A 20706-nucleotide genomic window follows, 5' to 3' on the forward strand; every position below is an offset into this window, starting at 1 on the left:
AAATAAAAATTATAATTATATATATATATATATATATATATATATATATATATATATATATATATATATATATATATATATATATATATACACACACATAGCATATAACCGCTATGTTACAGAAAATGTACCTCATAGTTTCCCCAGCTTTTATGAGGCTGTACATTCTGCTTTGGCCTTGACATCCATTGAATTATATTGCTTGCAGATATCTCACAACCTCAAACATTCGGTTCTGTCTCTGCCTTAGACATCAGTCCAGCTTGCTTATTCCTCTAGTCTGCAGTCTGTAGGGGGCAGAGCAGCAAAAGGCATATAACTAGTTTCCTGGAGTTACTTCATCTCCATGCTATACTTCTGAGGCTCTCACTTTGGTCCTACAGAATCACATTTCTTTGAACTTTCTCAGCACCTACCAAACCAAAGTCAGGACATCAGAGGCTATGCAATTTTGACTACATGGTTCAGGTGTGTGGGTAGCTTGAATAGAAGAAAACTGACTGCCTGAGGGTCTTCAAAGACTAGAATGGAGATTTCTGCTGTAATGAATATGAGTGGCAAAGACAAACTCAATTCAGCAGTAATAACCCTGAGTAAGCATGGGCAATATAGTTGATTACCAAAAAAAAAAAAAATATTAAAAATATTGTTTCAATCACAGTGTCAGTGTTTAAGCTGTAATGCACCACCTCTCTTAGAAAGGTTGATAAATATAATCTGGCTACCAATTAGCTTCAATTTCCAGGTAACAGCACTGTATGGAATCAGAATTTTCATCTAGTACATCAAATGGCCAGAGGGCAAGTGTGGCAAGGCTGCTGCAAGTCTTCTTATGCCACGCATATCAAATTTACTCACCTCAGTTCCACAGTGAAATTGTATCACAGCTATATGTCATTATATGACTCCTAATGGCAGGAATAAAGACTACTTTGACAAAATTCTTGAGTTCACTCAACTGTAATGAGCGTAGGCACCTTTTGACCCAGTGATTTAACCATTCATTAGACTTGACTATGAATCTGAGGATGACTGGCGATCTCTGTAATAATAGCTGGTGCAGTTTCCTCAGGTGTCTTCACTTGCGGCACTGTGATCCTCCTCTTGGTCCAGTGTGGCGCTGGGAGCCATGGGGGAGCTTACATTTAGATAGCCAATCTCTGAAGGCTGGGAGGCGGGCAGGGAGAGAGATGACTCCAAGCTCTTTACATGCTCTCCCACTTTAACTCTGCGGATGGCATCCAATAGTCCCCACGAGTCACACAGCCCTGGCTTCGGACTACATCAAGATTTTAAAACACAGAATGGTGCAATTTGTGCTTACGTTATTAAACATTTATAAAGTCTAAAGATCACAATGAAGTCTAAATATTATACCAGAAGCAGTCAATTCTAAGGGTAAGAGTGTACCTTGGAGTTGACGTTCGCAACAGGCCATCAGTGTGTGTTCCAGAAGGAAAGATTTTCTTTACCTCCTGTGATAGAAACATTTATAAGCAAAAAATTAATACAAACACATCTATTTTACTACTGAACAACTAGTCAGAAAATCATGCAGATAAATTTAAATAAATTCATCTTTACCTCAACAGTACACACTGACTGAAGATTTCTCAGTGCACGCTCGAGAACTCCAATTTGATTGGCCAGCTTCAGTGTTTTCTCCTGAAGCTGTTTATTCTCCACCTCTAGAAACTTCACCCTAAGACACAGAGGGGGCATTAACATGGGTCTTTAGGTGTTTTTCTTAGTTGCAAAGCAGTATAAGAGGAAATATCCATACCTTTGCTGTATGGTAGTTGCGGTTCTCATTCCATTGTTACCCATCTCCTCAGCCTCAGTCATCCTCCTGAGCAACTCTCGCCTCTCTAGCAGGAGCTGATCATTCTCCTCTGTCACAGTCCTAATCCAGTCTTTTTCCTTTCCAGACCATCGCAAAGGCAGTTAGAAGCAAGGTTTGGATGTTGCACTTCAAAATTTAAAGGCCGTTACACACCAAACGCAATGTGAATAAACAATGTGAAAACGTGTAATATTCGGACCCTATTTTATGCATCAAAAATATACACACCAGATGTAACATGATTTTTTTTTTTTTGCAATTTGTGTTGTTTACACTGTGAAAGAAAAGAAGCAACGGACAGAATGTCTTAAAAAGCAAAAAGATATCCTCACAAAATGAACCAACGACAATGGGCAGGCTACTCTCCATTTTGCTTCAGCCTGGAGCTGAAACTTTATCAGTGCTTACACATATAACTCGGATGTCCATAGCCCAGTTTGAGCCCCATTTGAGCTACTTTTGGAAGTGCTGTCTGTGGCAAAGCAGTATCCTTTTTTGTTTCTCAAAAAGTTTTATTGCTGGAACACCACTGATCTGCCAGCTTAGTCGTCACCATGCCAACACCAGAGACAAGAGTAATTTGTCAGTAAGTTCACATCGCCTGCTCTCAAAAATTGAACCAAGTATGAATAAAATAATGTCTCATTTTCACCGTCCAAAAAATGTTTTGGTGTACAAGATACCATTTATAAACACGCTCTAATTACTTTATTGTCGTCCAAATAAACGGTACTAATAAATCACACTCAATGTGTAAAAGCCTTAATGCTTAGAATTAGACACAACTTACTTTCTCTGACAGACTCGTTGCAAGAGCCAGATCATTCTCCAGCTTCTGGATCCGCAGGTCTCGCTGGGTGGTTGCCTTCATGAACAGCTGCTTTGCTCTGCGCAGCTTGGTCTTATGTAGAGACTGCTTTTCATTGTATCTCCTAAAACATAAAATAATTCAAAATGAGCCTTCTAACTTCACTTAGCAGCCACTGAATATCTTTCCAATTCGGTAAAACCTTTGCAGTGCTTATTCAATAGACATTGTTACAATACATCTTTACAAATATAGGACCATAACCTGGAATTAGAAAATAACCAAATCTGTTTAATGCAAGATTATGGTTATGGAGTTTACCTGATGTTAGTGTCGAGTTGGTGGAGGACCTGCTGCAGCTCTTGCTGCAATCTCTCTGACTCCTGCTGGGCAGACATGAGCTGCTCCTCCAGCTCGTGGCAGCTCTTCTGACTGAGCCTTTGCTGCAGGAGATGTCAGATGCAGCATAAAGACTGTGACTTAAATAAATCACATCAAGTACCTAGGATTTACACTACCCAGCCTGTTAAATGCCCATTTAAGCCTCCATTTCCAACAGAACTACAGAGTGGTGGCCTTGAGCCTGGAAAAGCTTGAGAAAACTTAACAGTGTCCTTCACTCTGAAGAGCTGAATACCTACCTGCTCTCTGGTGGAGGTCAGCTCGTTCTCCAGCACCTCTAGCCGTGTATTCAGCTGCTGGGAGCGGTGGGAGAGCTCAGAGTTAGTGCGGCTGAGGTTGGCCTCCTTTATACGTAGAGAGCGTACCTGCTGCTGCAGCTCCTCTTCCCTCTGCTCCAGCAACTTTCTATCAGTATAAGGTGAGAAGAAATTGGTGAGCTTGCTAAGAACTAAAGAACCTCCAACATAGCAATAGGGCTCTGAATAAACTTCTCATTATCTTGCATAATAACTCATCCTTGACTCTAATAACTCTCAGTTTGGATGAAATTTGGCTGCTCTGTCTGTTTTCGTGAGGTTGTGAGGTGAGTGAGGTTAACTCGTCTCATACACGTCCTCTTTTATGGTGCGTCATGGGAGCTCACCTCTGGAGCTGCTCCTCCTGCAGTTTGGCTCGGAGGGCGGACAGGTTATCGGACATGTCCCTGGTATCTCTCTCCAGCTTGCTGGTCTCTCCTGCCCTGGCTTCCTCCAGACGTAATTGATGCAGAGCGTTCTTCAACTGCTGCTGAAGCTCCAACACCTCCAGTCAAACATAGTAGCAAGGTATGTAGGTATCAGACAGCTTTGCCATATTCATTTATTTTTTCCATATAAAACTTATAAAGCAGCATGACAGATATTTTGCAGCAACACCTTTTTAGGGCTAGCCCAAAAAATTTGAATACTTGAGTATTTGTTTGTAACATTGGCATTTGGTTCTCCACATAGTATTCACAAGTTCATCTTTACCTATCTAAGTACCGTTATGCTTTGGTGAGAGCGACACTAAAAAGGATAGCTTAGAGCCTCAAACCTCTTTACTGTGGCGAGTTGTCACTGTGGATGAGAAGAGGAACACTGGCGCTGTTGCTGTCATGGAAGCTCTCAGGCAAAAGAGTCTGACGCAGGGGTTAAGTTAACTTTAGCCACTCTAGCCAGCATGACTAAACACAGTGTGGTTATGATTGAGCTCAGCTTGCCCTGCGTGTCACACTCAGTGCTACTTTCCAAGATAAAAAAAAACACCAAACTATCCAAATGAAACTTAATTAATAACAACAGTGACTCAAACGATATGTACAAGTAAGAAGGCATCAATCATAAATTCTATCAGAGCAACACACAGCACACACAGTGTACTGGATATCATTTGAATTTCAAGAACAGGCATACTTAAAATTATGGCTAATTATGAAATGTAAATATTGTTGTTTTTAAGGGTTATTTTGATAATGAGTATTCAAGAAATTGTTCAGAAATAACAACGAGTATTAGAAGCCTGTAAAATGCTGTTCAGGCCAACCACACATCTTTTATCAATTACAAAGCAGAATTATAGGTAAAACTGTGTTCAATTACGATTATATTGCAAACCCAATGCAATTGTACGCGATTTTGGCAGGCTTTGTTTGTGAGAAAATGACTTCCAGCTTGATTTTAAAACCATAAACCATCACCTGATTGCTGAAAATAGCGCCTTGATTGTAGATTTATATCTGAAATACTGTTAAATTAACTGGAATTGTAGCCCAACCTTGTCATTCAAAATAATAAAAAAACATTATCCATGCTTGAACATACCACAGCCGACATCTACCTTCAGATGTTTACATCAAACCTTCTTGAACCTGCAAGGCATTTAAATTCACTATAAACATTAGTCTAAGCTTGATGGGCATACATAAACAAGAGCTTTAGCCCTCAACACTAACCTTTTTGTCGGCAGATATGACGCGGGCTCTCTCAGCATTGAGCTCCTCTTTGAGGCTGCAGCTAGTCTGCCTGTTCTGGCTGCTCCTGGACAGCTCCAGCTCCAACTCTCTGGATCTCTGCTGCAGATGCTCCAACTCTGCTGCCTGCCCTTCTGCACTGGCCTCCACCTGGGCCAGTTTAGCCAGGGTCTGCTTGAGCTCTGCACACAGCTAAAGAGCATAGGACTGGTAATACTCACCGCAACAGGCCAGAGGCAGCACTGTCTAACTGGTTGAGGAAAAAAACATTTTAAAAATATGATTATATGGCTTTAAAAGTCATTATCTTTGTGTGATTTGGCCACGGGGAGAAAATAACATGAAATTTCAGGGCATAGTTTCAATAAAAAGTTCAGTTTCTTGGCAAGAATGTTTCAGACAAATGTTAACTGAACTGAGCCCACTGGCAACTAAAGTTGCCACAGTGTATGCTATTCGTTCTCTTTTGTTAAAAATTCTACACCTTTTTAAATATTCAAATATGAAAGAATACAAATGTATAGAATGAGTTTCATGGCTTTAGGGAAAATCAGTATTGACCCTGTTTGATATCAAATATACATCAACAAGTGCAAAATGACAGAAATTTGGGGCACAAATGGGTTAAATATCTTTAAGTGAACAATCAGGCACAACTGTCCATACAATCTACATCATTAATTCCTTTCTGAAATACCTTCATCTTCTCTTGGTCTAAAAGTGCATTGTGTCTTTTTAGGTCAAGGTTTTTCTCCCTCTCGTAGCGCAGCTCCCGCTCAGCTGAAGTAAAGAGATGCTGGGTCCTTTGAAGGTCCTGCTTTAGCTGCTTACTCTCCTCGCCCTTCTGCTGTAGGAGAGAGTCTTGAGCCTGAGGACATGCACACAAAGTGGTTACACTGACTGCTAAGATTAAGTACAAACTTGTATATATAAAACACAAGAGGTTAGGCAACCCAGGGCCACCCAGTATATGCCCTGTAAGAGATTGGGTGTGTTTTTTTATGAATGGCATGGCTGACCTTGGCCCGAGCCTGGGCCTCGCTGATCTGAGCCTGCAGGGCCAGCTGGTGCTGGGTGGCCAGCTGTCTTTCCTCTTCCAGGGTGGCATGCAGTTTGCTCATCTCTGACCTCACACATGCCACCTGGGGGTGCAGCATATATCAGTACACAGATTACACAGCAGCTCATCAACAGGCACCAGTTATACAGCCAAGAACAACTACAAACTGAAATGTCATGTACAAGTAACCAACTGAAAATTCTGAGATAAAATATCATACAGTGTCATATACAAAACCACAGACCTCACGACAATTATTTGTGATCATTACAATTCTTTACAAAATATTTTAATGCATTATAAAATCTCAAATTCAACCACGAGTAATCTATTTTGATCATTTTGGGACAAGACAGAATTATTTTTAAAATGACCTGAATATACACGACTGGAGGGAGAATAGAGTGGAATAGAGACAAAAAAAAAAAAAAACATTGCATACAACAGGGGTCCAAAGTAACTTTTCCACTGATCACACTAATGCTACCAACTTTCTCAGTTGGTTGCTCCAGCACACAATTTGGTCACAACTTTTTTTTTTCTTGCATATTAATCCTTGCATGTTGATGAATAGCTGTCTTCATTTCCATACCCTAGTTTTGCATTAATATAAAGATTGACAGTAACTCGAGACTTGATATTTGTGCAATATTTTGATCTTGTCTTTGATTTTTGCCAATTCAATTGAATACAGAATGCATGAGTAGAGAACCACTTAGTGTAAATGTTACCATGACAGCGATCATCACGTCAGAGTGTGATGAGTTTTCAGTTGGTGAGCTTGTGTTTTTAACTGATTTAAAATTATGGCAGAAAAACATACTTCACATGTACTTATCAAAGAAGGGCGAGAGGAAGACGTTGTGTTCTGAGACACATAAGCTGAATGCCCATCCCACCACCGTCTTCTCTGCAGACCAGTTTCTGCTCCCGCCATGTTGAACATTCTAAACTTTCGTAATGTAATCGGATACAGGCATTTACATGGCCATTAATCTTCTATTTAATGGATTATTTACTGGATTACCCACCTCGTTCAATCCGATAGAAATTGTATTCCGAATGGCCTCAATTGGACTAGTCTATTCCGATTGAGGTGTATGCATGGACGTATTCTATTCCGATTGAGCTATTAGTCGGATTATTAACTGATTATTAGGCTGCATGTAAACGTGGCTATTGTTTGTCTGCCGCAAGCAGTGGCTGACAAAATAGGTCATCTTTTATTATATAATTTTAAAAGAAAACATCACAATGTTATCAAATAAAAGCAAAGCATAACAACATGCATGTTTTTATTGTTTTTTTTTGTACTCTAAGGTGTCAAAACAGCATTGCCAAAATTCTACCCCCTGACAAAATCCTCACTGTTGAACTTAGAGACATATGCTTTATATGACATTATGACGATTCAATTTGATTTGAATCAGACCTTGCACTCCACAAATAAGGGGGAGTATAATTTTGGCAGACCGACTGTACCAGTGAAGAAAAGAAGTAGTACTTTCAACCACAATGGCTAATGCAGTACCTGTGCCAGAGGGGCACCTAAAAGCCTAATGATCATCATGCACTTGGACAAATGCAACCATGTGAAATTTTAATTCACGCACTCTGAAAAAATTTGGTCGCAGTCTCGAGTCTTGTACAATATGTTTAAAAACAGCCAGAGAATTTTGCTTTGGTAAAAATTGAGTGCATATTGAATTGTCACCTTCAGATCAATGTATCATGGTATCATCGATGCACCTACAGCACAGCCTTCCACACAATCGGATAAATGTTTGATGAGTGTGGAAAAATAAATGCAGGAAAAATCAATTACTGTATGCTATAATCAGGTATACACTACGGGATTTGTGGGCCAATGCCAACAACCCATATTTTCCACATACATATGTACCAGTGCCAATACATAAACGCTAATAAAATGTACAAACTTAGGCTATAACTATGTGTTATGTTAGCAATAAGAAACTGGTGGTGAATGTTTACATTTTATAGCTGCTCTCTAGATTAAACGCAGACATTTGAAAAATGTAACAGACATCCGGCATACAATAAATACAACATCAAATATCAATCTGAACATATAAGTCTGAACATTTGTCTAATGCCTTTTTTTTTTTTTTACCCGATTTTTCTCCCCAATTTAGTCGTCTCCAATTCCACCCGCTAGTTAGGACTCCCCCAATCACACGATGCTATCAACGCTAGGAGGGTGAAAGCTAACACAGGCTTCCTCCGAGACCTGTGAAGCCAGCCACCGCTTTCTTTTCAAACTGCCGCTCACGCAACGTCACTGAACAGCCGAACGCGCTCGGAGGAAAGTGCCAACTGCCAGTTCTGTTACGTCAGCTAACAGACGCCTGCGCTGACTAGCGTCGCGCTGAGTGATCCGTCATCCATCATTATAAGAAAGACCAGAGAATACAGCAATGATGTACGACAAAAGGTTGTTGAGCTGCACAAATCAGGAAATGGCTACAAGAGAATATCTAAACAGTTGAAAATGCCCATTTCTACTGTCAGTGCAATAATTAAGAAGTTTAAAACAACCGGAGATGTTAGGTTTGAGTTGACAAATAATCTCCAAGGATTGGAGATGAAGAACTACAGAAATCAGTTACATCTTGGGGACAGACCACATTTAAAACACCACCTATATAACCACAAGTTGTTTGGGGGCTACCAGGAGAAAGCCTCTGCCGTCAAGAACCAACAAACTCGAACACCTACAGTTTGCCAAACGTTACTGGACCTTTCTGTGGGGCCGTGTTCTACAGTCAGACCCAAACAGAGGTTTTTGGCAACAAACCACTCACCAGAGGTGAGTTTGGCGTGGACACAAAGACAGCCATGCAAAAGGGTACCTCATCCCCACTGAGAAGTACGGTGGTGGATCTGTGATATTGTAGCCCTGGATAACTTATTTAAGTACATGGTATCACACATGGTATCACATAGTCCATTTAGCAGAAATAAAATCAAAACTTGACTGCCTCAGCCAAGAAGCTTAAAGTGTGCCATAATTTGGATCTTCCAGCAGGACGATAATCCAAAGCATGCCTCAAAATCAACACAAAAAATGGTTCACTGACCACAGAAGCAAGGTTTTGCGATAGCCACCCGAGTCCCCTGACCTAAACCCCATAGGCTGCACAAAGTATAAAATGAAGGGGAGCCAACAATTATGGCACACACAGAATCGAGAAAAATATTTATTTCCTGATAAGATTTAGTCTTTTTTTTTCCAATCACTGTACTTCAAATAAAAGTTTTTTGTTAATATTTTAAATGAAAGATCAAAAGGATCAGCAGTAATAAATGTATTTTAAAGCCTGCTTTGCTCATGTTAGCCAGGAATGCCAATGTTTGTGAATGGCAATGTATCTGCCCTTACCGATATGAATCCAATATCATCACGCATTCCTAGCTCAAAAGGGTGATAATGTGTAATAAATTCCATATAGGATAGGCAACTTGACATTCTTTTCAGCTCAGGCAGCATGTTAGAGTCTTACCTGGCTGAGCCCTTTGTCTCCTGCAGGTGGTTTAGGATTAGGGTCAGACGCTTTTTCCTGACTTGTGGCCTGTAGCTGCTCCTTTACGCGTTGGAGTTCCAGGCTGAGCCGCTCTGTCTGACCTTCAGCCTGCAGCCTATCGTGGGCTCTGACGCTCAACTCAGTCTGCAGCTCCATTACCTGCCTGCGCTTCTCCACCAGCTCATCCCTACACAGAGTACAGTTAATCTACCACTGTATTACCATCTCTGATCAGTCTACAGTAGCTTTGACAAAAAATACAGTACAGGTTCTGAAAGAACTAAAAATCTAGATTTCACGAATATGAGGTCCTGTAAGCAGTTTACTCAAAACACTAAATACTGTAGCTAGGCAATAAATGCCCAGCAACCTCCATGACAACAAAGTGACCTGATCTGTATACTGTATAATGTAATATGATCCTTTGAAGTAACAGCTTATTATATTCTGAAGAGTTCCTTACCTCAGAGTGCTGTGTTCTTTCTCCAGTGTAGACAGCTCTGATCTCAGCTGTTCAGCTAGAGCCTTAAGCTGTGTCACCTGCTCCTTGCTCTCTCGCAGATCCTCCTGCACTCTGCTGTTCTCTGTATGCTGTGCCAGGTCGTCCTGGAGTCGCGTCTGAGCACGCTCCAACTGGGCCACCTGTTAAATGACACAAATAAATGACAGACTAACTATGTGCATTTGAAATGCTTAAGAAATTACAATGAACAAATGGTATCCACATCAGTTACAATAATTTTCTTCAAATAAAGCCAACATTTACTGAGTAATCTGTCATTAGTCAACACTGATGTTATCACCTTTTCTTCCAGAATTCCTTTTTCTCCTTTAATCTGTGTGAGATTCTTGTTAAGGGATTTCTCTTGCTGGCAAGCAGCCTGCAAGCTCTGCACCTCTAAGCGCAATCTCTTCAGCTCCTCATGGTCTCTGAGCATTGTCTGAGGATGAGGAGTCCATAATATCAATATACTTCATCAGGGTCCTCCTGAATTGATTAAAAGCACTTTAACAACGACACCTCTTTAAATGATTGACAGTATAAAGTAAAAATTCCTTGCTTCTACATATCGATCCCAAGTGTGTTACCTGTTTCTCTTTCTTAAGGGAAGACTGAGCTACAGATAAGTCCACCTCTAACTGTTTTCTCCAGTCCTTCTCCTCAGCAAGACGACTCTCCAGAAATGTCAGCCTCTCCTGAATACCACTATCTTTGTGCTTTGAAATAAATGTATTATAATACATTAAAACACACCTTTAACTAACACACACAAACACTAAAACTGAGAGCAACCACAGGCTGGTTACCTCAGGCACTGCTTCTTTCGTCTGATTCTCCTTTTTCACAGGCATCTTTAAATTTAGCTCAACCTCCATATTTTTAACCTGCGAAGGCAATAAACTTGATTTTACTTTTCAGTCAGAGCCAAATGAAAGAAAAAAGTGGATTAGATTAAAATTACAACCTTTAAATGAAATGTTAACACCTTCATATAAAAAATACATCTAGAAAAGCAGGTTTTCACAGTATAGAGAAGTCTGACCTTCCTTTGCAAGCCCTCCACTTCACACTCATGAAGTTCTCGTTCCTCTTTAGCCTTATTCTGTGTCTCTCCCAGCAGTGCCTCTAGCTCTTCATTCCTCTCTACCAGCTCCTCATACTCCTGCTGCTGTTTCTGCAGCCTCCTCTGCAGCTCCCGCAGACGACAGTCCTTATCTTCAGACTCTCTCCGACACCTGTATCCATACACACACACTGTGAACATGTGGACATTCTGTGTATGTCATCTGAAGTGTAAATACTCTGCACTGAAATGCACTGGATGGAGCTGAAAAAGCATTGGATGGAATAGCTGAATGTGGACAAGCTAAATTTTAAACGTTTCTCAACAATTTGATAACTTGATTACCAGTTTAACTCTATCAAATCAAACGTCTTGCTGGCAATATATGTTTCCAAAATGTGCCGTCACATTGCTGTTTTACATTGCCCTGTCCATCTGAGATGTCTGTGTAAGTGAAACGGCAGCTGCGACTGTGAAAGTATGAAGGTTGGGTGAGTGGACGTATTTATTCCGTAATGGTATGCAGGGTGGCTGAGTGGGCCTGTGTGTTTGAGTGGGGTGGGACACTTCCTCTATGTAATGCAGAATCAAATACAAAAAGCTTGTAGAATCACATGCTCTCTGTAATAAGAAAAATATATATTTCATGATATCTCAGATGGTATATATAATGACAAGTAATGGAAATGTGAACAGTCAAGTAAAATCCTGTTTTGTTTATTACAGATTTATTTAATTTAGATCTAATTTAGGTTTATTAAGATTCAATTTATTTGATTAATTGATTTAATTGATTAAATTTACATGAGATAATTTCCTCTTTTCCAGGTGTTACTCTTTTATTTTACTGCCCTGACGATTGGCCATGTTGGTGATTTTTTTCTCCCTATTCCCCTGAGAAAATTACAGACTGAATTACCTACAGTGTTTCATGAAACTTCGCATTATTCATTTTAGTCTCACCTCACATTTGAAAAAAAAAATCTGAACACTGCTACTTGCAAACAGTATTTGGCCTCCTAGTGCAGATATCAGAGGCCCACCCCTAATATGAAACACTATCCAAATCGCAAAGAATGTAAAAATGGATGCTTCTGAAGAAATACTCAACTATTTACTTTGGTCTGGGGGTGGAAATAAAGAGAAATAAAGAAAATAAAATCAATGAGAACGAGGATGCAGGATGAAGGGGCAGATATAAAGCATTGTTTTTACTTTATGTTCACATGCGCACCAATCATCATGTTTTTTGCAAAGTTCTTTAAACAGCTCTTTAGAAATAATGATTAGCTGTATTACTGTCAGTTCTTATATGATGTTAAATTTCGATGAAAAAAAAAAAAATACAACCCACTAGAAACTTGCTCTGCCATCTGGATGCAAGAGTTTTATCACTGATCTCTGATCCAACACTTTTACAGGAGTTATCCTGATAAACTAATCAAATCCAAATAGGGTTAATGTGTCCTTTCACTTGCTTAAATCTGCCACCAGAGGAGTTACAGCGTGGTCACGTTTATGCTGTCTGTAGTAAAATGTATCAGCGTGTAAAGCTTTCTGTATGCTACGTTTTCTCTGTCACTATATAAAAATGCATGAGATTTCCTTTATTGCTGGATATACTGTGTTGCTATCTGAGTGACCATGTAAGCTCATGCAGCACAGTTCAGATTGGTAAGAGCTTAATACTGATTTGCCTAATCAGAGTAAAAATGAAATGAGACTGATGTATGACTTATATTCATATGATTTCAAAAAGGCAATTTGAGACACAAAATAAAAGCAAATAAAATTGCAATAGCATTGAGAAATTCAAAACATTATCAAAGCAGAAGACCAATTTAAACAGGAATAGATACTTCGTTAAGAGTTTAAACAACTAAAAGTTAAATACCTTTTATGAAGTTGTTCTTGTTCATCATTTAGTGTTGTATCTGGCAGTTCTTGATTATTGTCATTGCCATCAACCTGAAAAAGACATCTCCTGGTTATTTCTTTAAAAGGGTAAACTACTAAATCTGCGTGTCTCCGAGCACCAGTTAGTAGTTAAATCCATTGGTTTTTACTGTTAGTGAAAATAAACTTTATTATAATTACATTACAGCTAATTTACCTGTGCAGAATGAGTTGGATCATGCTCTATGTTGTCTCCATGATTAGAATTTGTCTTAGAATTTTCAATCTGTGGCAGAGACAAGAAGTTATATTATTAAGCCCAACATTTTGCTGATTTGGTACATGCTCTTTCTGTCAGGAACTTACAAAAAATATCTCTGTGTGAAACTCTCACTAAGAAAAAAAAACAAGTGTACTGCGGAAATACATGGTCTCAAAGCAACATCTCAAAACACTCAGATGGAACCCACCATTTTCAAAAGAGTCTTCCTCTCAGAGTCCAACGAGCGCACTCTATCCCTCAGGACCCGAATCTCTGTGTCAAGTCTTTCATTGCGTTCCTTTGCCTTCTGAAGCTCCACCATATCTGCCAAATATATTCAGTTTAGAAATTTAAACCACCTGTAGGAGGGCCCCCATTATCAGCTGCACACTCTCATAACATATGTAAATTATAACTTAGTTTCATAGTAGTTACTGAATAATTCATAGCAGTTACTGAATAAGAAGCTTCACGACTAATAACTGAATAATCAACCTGGGGATCAGGGGGTTAAAACATCACATGATACCAGATAGGTAGGTTTTAGACAGTTAATATGTTTTTACCACACTGTTTCAGCTTTTCTACTTCCTGTTTCAGCCGTGCCACTTCTTCACCTGTTGTCTGCAGGTCAGGCCCTGAATTGGACACACATTTTTGACATTTAAGATATACAATCAGTCATTAGAATAAAAGATTCAGAGAGTGAGAGTAAATAAGTGAACTAAAACAACTATAGACGACCACTCGTTTCTTTCTGTTGGTTGGTCACTCACCAGAAATGGTCTGGGCTTTCCGAGCCAGATCTAGCTCATTGGTCAGGTTGCGAATCTCTTTATGAGCCATAGCGAGTCTGCTGGACGCCTCCTCCAGATCCCTCTCTAGCTTCTGCCTCTCTTTGCGCTCCTGTGCCAGCTCCTCACTGTGGGCCTGCAGGAGAAAAAGACTTTTACGATCACAAACAGAAAATCTTTCTGGCCTTAGCAGAAGTGGTGTTTGCTAGGAGTCAAACCAGTGTCCATGCTTGTGCTCATCATGCAACTGCCCCACTGAGTATGAGTGAAGCTGAATGGGAAACATGCTTTATTGTGAACAGAGCTTTTATCAGCCACCATTGGCCAATATACCCAAAACAGGTAAAAACATTCCTTGATTAGTAGCTTCTTAAATTCATGTTCTTGTGGTTAGACATAAGGAGACTGCAGTGTTAGAGTGGTCATGCCACAAGCTGCAAAGATTCACTTTGTTCTTTTGAGATAAGACCATCTGGTCAGTGAGATGTGCATATGGGGGTTGCTGAGGAAAATCTAAACTGCTCTAAGCAGGTCTCAAGCACAGTGAAAATGACTTACTCCTCTTTCTTAAACTGATTATACATTCTTGCCCACCATGAAAACTCAAGTGAACAGTAAATATGGCAGGTCCAGGAACATACAGGAGTAAGGCTCTGCGCCCTTTGTGTAGCCTTGCGCACCCCAAAGAGTTTCCTCCAGGGGCTCTGAGCTGGAGATTCCTGTCCCTTGGGATGAAAACCAGGGATGTAAAGTCATAAAGGTTATGTCACACAAAGTCATTTTCGCATTGGCCAAACATAAAATACAAACTTGCCTGCACCTTGTTTATGCTCTCTTTAGTGTGGTGCATTGTTTCCCTTTGCTGCTTTAGCTCCGCCTCCAGAGTGTGCCGGATGTGGTCTAGCTCCTCCTAAATCCCATAAGAGAATGCAGTCAAAATACTAACCTAGCAAGCTTGTGTTACTATCACACCAAAGACTTCACTCATGAACTCAGTTTTCAGTCATCTAATTTTCCCCAAATCATTCAGCCCTACCGTTAAGATGAGACTGAAATCTTCAGGGATGTCGTTAAAAATAAAAATCAGCCACACTCTTTTTGGATGTTTGGATCTTTTGGAAGTTTGCAATAATACATTTGCTTCCTGACAACACAGCATTTAATCATTTACAGCCACCTCTGCTCTAATAGCTGCTGTAGGCTGAATGGGCAGCCAAATGTATATTTGTTTATGATTCTAACGTCATAACTACTATTAATTCACAACGGCTTGTTTTTGCAGGAAATCTTGGTTTTCCATGTTATATGCCCTTTAAAAAACAGACTTCATCTATGGAGGGCACAATCTATTACAAGTCTGTCAATATGGTATCTCCATGCACCAAGTTCTGGAGTTGTACCTGTAGATGGACCTCCCTGAGGTTGCCTGTGAGGGTCTGGGTATCGAGTTTCCTCTCTGCAGCCTCCAACCTCTCCAACAAGGTAACTCTCTCCACAAGCAGGTAGGCCACCTGCTCACTGGCGCTGCTATGACTGATCTCAGCTAGACCTTCTTGCTCCAGCATCTCCGTCACCTCTTTACACTGGCACTCTGGGATACACACAGGCAATGATTTATTGGCATAAATTTAGGATAATATCATATAAGACTGCTACAGCAATGTTGAATTTACAAGACTAATTTCTGATGTAGACAGGTGTAGATAATATCTTGGAGGAATACCTATTAAGGAGGTATTACTAATGAGAAGATTATCATAGTAAGCTTACCTTGCTGGTGCTTCATCTGTGCGAGCTCAGCACGAAGCTGCTCACTGTCACGTTCATATTCAGCTGTCAGACATTCGCGCTCCTCCAGCATGTTTCGAATGTGCTCCACATAATTCTCCACCTGAAAGAAAATTCCAGGTACCAAATTCAACTGTGGGTTCTCATAACTCAAACAATAAGAAGACAACAAAAAAAGAGCATTATTTACAAAGGGTATGTGATCAGGTACTGACGGCAACAAATTGTCTTTGTTAAGAGACTGTAAAGTCATGATAAAATGTTGATGAAAGGGGAAATCATTAGCTATGCTTTAAAGTACCTCCCCCAGCCTGCCATCTGGAGGCTCACCTCTCTCATCTCGCTGGCCTGCTGTGTGCGCAGCGCCTGCAGCTCCTCTGTGGCCGCGGCCAAGCTGCCCTCACTGCGCTGAAGCAAACGCCACAGGTGACGCTGCCGCTCATCCGCCGAGGCCTCAGGGGACAAGCCGTCCTCCTGCAAGTGCACAGAGAGCTCTTGCATCTCGGCTTTCTCCTTGACAAAGAATTAAAAAAAAAAAAAAACAATAGCTTACTATAAAATAATGTATTATATTTGCAATACTGAAATTTTGGCCTGTCCACAGGAACTGACAGAGCAGAGAATGATGCCACAGTTATTTGATATGTTAACTCCAAAACATCTTCACACTGCTCGGCGTAAAGTAATTGAGAAGAAAGTACAATTTAAGAAATTGTAAACTCCTTATGCACACACACAATTTTTTAAGCCGCTTATCCTTCTGGGTCGCAGGGGGTGCTGGAGCCTATCCCAGCCGTCACTGGGCGGAAGGCTGGAACTCCTTATACACCATTATTAAAATACAACATTCAAAATCAATGCGAAGTGAAAAAAAGATCAACTTTACTGATGTTATGTATGCAATGTATGGTAAGTTCGTGTTATGAAACAATACGTTGATCCAAGCGCCATTTATTTGAAACCGACCATTCCAAGATTGAAATTTTCTTTTTGACAGAGTATTCTTTCAAAAGGCGGCTGGTGTTACAGTTTTTGTTTGAGAAATTTATTTGCAAACTTGTGCAGGTTTGCATCTAAAATGCCACGATCCCATCAATGAACACAAGCTTACCATAAACACTGTACGAAAAAAAGCATCAGACTTTGACATTTCGACCTCGGAGCTTTTCAGCACCCTTTGTATGGGTGTAATGACACTTCTCTACACCATCACAATATTCTGAACAAAATACTAAAATGTTGAAAAATGACTGTATCCATGTTGTTGTACTGCAATAACAATGACAACCCACATGTCATATTCTCTAAACCAAACCTTAAACCTAGGCCTGAAGTTGCTGTACAGCTTACTAATGAACATGCTGAAGTGGGGTGTTGATTGATGATAGCTGTTTACAAACTCTGGCGGTCAAACAATGCAGCTGCACTTAATGCCATAATTAACAAACTGCTCATTCTCCACCAGTTAGCCTTTAGATGCAGGCCACTTTAGGCAAACATATGGCACTGTTGGCCCATTGTAGGAACTGGCAAGCAGCATGTGAGCCAAAAGTGGCCCACATTAAAACATGCATATTTGGCCCATGTCTTAAAACAGATCTGGGTCACTTCTGGCAGAGATATGGCAGTGCTGCCTATACACTGACACTGGCAAACTGCACATGAGCCAAAAGCAGCCCATATTAAAACAGTAATATTTGTCCCACATGTCTTCAAGCAGATCTGGGCCACTTCTGCAGAGTTAAGGCCGCATGTTGGCCTGTGGTACACTATAAAATATCATAGTTTACAATTTAAATTTGGTTCAAATGAAAGTAGCAGGTGTGGGCCAGAACTGGGCCAGCAGTCATTTGCTACCACTATCATAGCTGGAATTCTTCTCCAGGCTTTCTCCACACACATATTGCCGTTTCATGTTCTGCTAAATGTGTTTTGCTTGAAACAAATATAATTTTATTACACATTGTATGAAGTAGGTTAGCCTGAAAATCGTCGAAGCTTATATAGAGAAGTGTAATAATAAAACTGAGAATTCTTACCTCTGTTTGCTCCATGGCCGAGTGAAGCTGAACAGCAGTCCTCGCATCACTTGCAAATGACCTCACTGTGCTGGTGACAGTAAAGCTCCTCAGACGGCTTCCAACATTTGGTTACCAAAATACAGCAGCCATATACGCTCCTAATCATCATCATCATTCCTTCTATGGAGCACACAGAAAAACGCAAATTCCTTTATGGGAGAGGCCACCGGTGCAGCGGCGACGACGATTCGACATACCATATGCCACATCCGCTAAATCAAGTCCAAGGGTTCTCCCTTCATACAATTACGTTAACTAACAGCGAACAGCTGCTCATCCGAGTCACACATTTGGTTTAAGTTCCTAGTAAGTTAGGGATTCGGCAGTGAACTCGAGATGTTCCGTTATGAAGCACAATACAACGTCGGTGTGAGCGAGATAGCCAAGTTGCTAACATTAACGTAACCTACTCAGACATAGTTATAAAACATACACGCTGATATCTGTGTTCAAATACCGCTTCGAATACGCAAATTACTGAGCCGAATTAGCTTCGGGCAATTAGCACGCAAGCTAGCTAGCTAGCCACCTCCTCACAGTTCGCCACTTGTAGCCAAACTCGTTCGCTAGCAAAAGTTACCGTTAGCTTTTTTGCTATCTAGTACAGCCGTGTAGGTTACGAGTATGAAACAGTGCGCAGCAGTCGAAATACACATTTAGTTAGTCAGCAAAGTCCAGTAAAAAAGCTGTAATTTCTGAGGAAAAATTAGGAATAGTCCGTTAGCTTGGCCGTGTTTGTCAACATTGAAGACGGCTCGTGCTGGCCTTCAGCGGAGTTTGTGCGGAGCTTGGGCCGAGCGCCTTGGCAACGGAATAAACCATTATTTGTGCCTGAGGGGGAACTAACCACACAAAATGTAGAAACAGTCATGACCAACAGGTGGCGCTACTGCAAATAACTTTTTTCTGTAGGCCGGTCAGAGCAGACAGCACCGCTCGCCTCGTAAATAGCAGCAGGGGTAGTTCCGCTCTTGAATAAAAGTAGAAACTCTTGATAAAGTTACCTGAGTAAAGTACTTCGTCGACATCTTGAAGGTCTCAGTGATACCACAGCGTTTCTTTTAGATCAATTACCAAGATAACCAGTACACACACAACCAGAGAGAGAGAGAGATTCAGTTTACTGCTTAAGGAACATTTAACATGCCCAAAACTACACACTACACTACACAATAATATACTATACTATACTATAAGGGTGGAACAAGTGCAGAGAAATCATACTTCAGTGAAAGTATGGTTATTGTGTTTCATTTCACACTGATATTAATTTGGTTGGATGTTTTAACGAACACGGTAAATTAGAGTAAACAGGAAATGAACTTACTGGCAAGAGAAAGAGATAAAAATCACCTGGCCTGTAAATGAAAATTCACACAAGTATGTTGAATGTTTAAATGAAACGTAAATAAGTAAAAGGTCAAGTATTCAACTGCAATACTATTTTGGTAAAGTACAAATCTTTTAAAAGAATACAAAAGTAAAATAATGTGAGGCATCACAGAGAGCTGCAGGAAGGGACTCATGGGAGGAGCACGCCCCAATTAAAAACGGCACTACTTATGGTGTTTATTGTTGTTAATGTTGCTGCTTTTAGTTAAGGTGTGTGTGTCTGTGTTATTGTGTGTGTGTGTGTGTGTGTGTGTGTGTGTGTGTGTGGAGGGGGGGTCACTATGATGTTGAAACCTGTGGCTGGTGGTGATCCCTGTGGGGTTGTTGCACATTATGTCTTTCTGTCTGTTCATTTTTATAAAAGGGTTGTTTTCATGGCAGAATCATAGTGTCAGCTGAATTTTCTTTTGACCCTAATTACAATAATAAAGTACAATTACGTAAGTATTTTACTATACTATGCTGTGCTATATTATACATATTTTATTGCTCTAATAAATGGTTTTGATATTTTCAAGTGTGAATAGATTTTCAAAAGATCACATCGGGATCGAAAATATCACCATCAATATTGATCTGTCCACCCCTAGAAATACAGGGTTTAACATTAGAGTTCTAGGGCTAGGTTTTTCACAAATTTGTATTACAGAAGCAAATCTTATCTTAATTTAGGAATTTTTATCTTATAGTATTTTATCTTAGGTTAGGAAATCTTAGCTTACTCAATCGACAATCAATTGTCATGTTACCTAGCCTTCACTGTGGAAACGTAAACACATAATCAAAATATTGCTAAAATGTAATGTAAAAAGGGTAAAAAAACGAAAGTGCAAAAAATGGTGATTATGTATGTCAGTGGTCCCTGCTGTTCTTCAGAGCATCGATGCTCCCCAGTTTCAGTTTACCAAACGCTTTAGCTTGTGTTCTGATGAATTGTGCTGCCATGAAATGCCTTAAAATCTTAAAATCATACCACATATTCTTAGGTAGCACTCTACATAGAACTGTACGTAAGATATTTTGATGGCCAATATTACCCTGTCAGAAAATGCTACCAGCACTGAAGTGCATAGGTAAGTTAGGATAATTTGTCAGGTGTTAGCTTAAATCTCCTTATCAGAAAACAGAAAGCATTAAAAGAATAATTATGATATTTAATTGCTTAAATCACCTCATCATGAAGTAAGTAATAATATTAAGCGGATTCTGTACTGAATTAAAAGTAAAAACAATAAAATGTTTGAAACGTTAAGTTACTCCACTATAGTAATGATATGTGC

At 40.0% G+C, this 20706-nt stretch overlaps 1 protein-coding gene across 2 annotated transcripts; it reads right to left on the reverse strand.

Moving 5' to 3' along the window:
• Nucleotides 1–91: 91 nt before the first annotated feature.
• Nucleotides 92–18831, reverse strand: ccdc30 (coiled-coil domain containing 30). Of its 2 annotated transcripts, XM_036591687.1 has the most exons (28): nucleotides 17993–18831; nucleotides 16284–16466; nucleotides 15936–16056; nucleotides 15566–15756; nucleotides 14986–15075; nucleotides 14807–14890; nucleotides 14148–14301; nucleotides 13938–14009; nucleotides 13580–13695; nucleotides 13327–13395; nucleotides 13108–13181; nucleotides 11193–11385; nucleotides 10957–11034; nucleotides 10738–10866; nucleotides 10452–10589; nucleotides 10112–10290; nucleotides 9628–9835; nucleotides 6063–6185; nucleotides 5741–5911; nucleotides 5026–5235; nucleotides 3697–3854; nucleotides 3293–3458; nucleotides 2973–3094; nucleotides 2634–2775; nucleotides 1784–1920; nucleotides 1585–1702; nucleotides 1411–1475; nucleotides 92–1279 (listed from the first exon to the last, which is right to left on the reverse strand). In XM_036591687.1, exons 1-28 carry the CDS (start codon nucleotides 18005–18007, stop codon nucleotides 1069–1071), a joined length of 3717 nt encoding a protein of 1238 aa, XP_036447580.1. In that variant the 5' UTR covers nucleotides 18008–18831; the 3' UTR covers nucleotides 92–1068. The 2 variants fall into 2 exon arrangements, with proteins under 2 accessions (XP_036447580.1, XP_036447581.1); XM_036591688.1 differs by lacking the exon at nucleotides 14807–14890.
• Between the last annotated feature and the right edge of the window lie 1875 nt (nucleotides 18832–20706).

Source organism: Colossoma macropomum, unplaced genomic scaffold (assembly GCF_904425465.1).
Source record: "Colossoma macropomum unplaced genomic scaffold, Colossoma_macropomum, whole genome shotgun sequence".
In the NCBI taxonomy this organism is placed as follows: Eukaryota; Metazoa; Chordata; class Actinopteri; order Characiformes; family Serrasalmidae; genus Colossoma; species Colossoma macropomum.

What these genes read in the sequence shown, in the direction of transcription:
- ccdc30 (XM_036591687.1), bottom strand. An exon ending in GGGCGCAGAGCCTTACTCCT is followed by an intron (nt 14,302 to 14,806) that starts GTATGTTCCTGG and finishes TTTCTCCTGCAG; the next exon opens with GCCCACAGTGAGGAGCTGGC. An exon ending in CAACGAGTCTGTCAGAGAAA is followed by an intron (nt 1,921 to 2,633) that starts GTAAGTTGTGTC and finishes TGGTCTGGAAAG; the next exon opens with GAAAAAGACTGGATTAGGAC.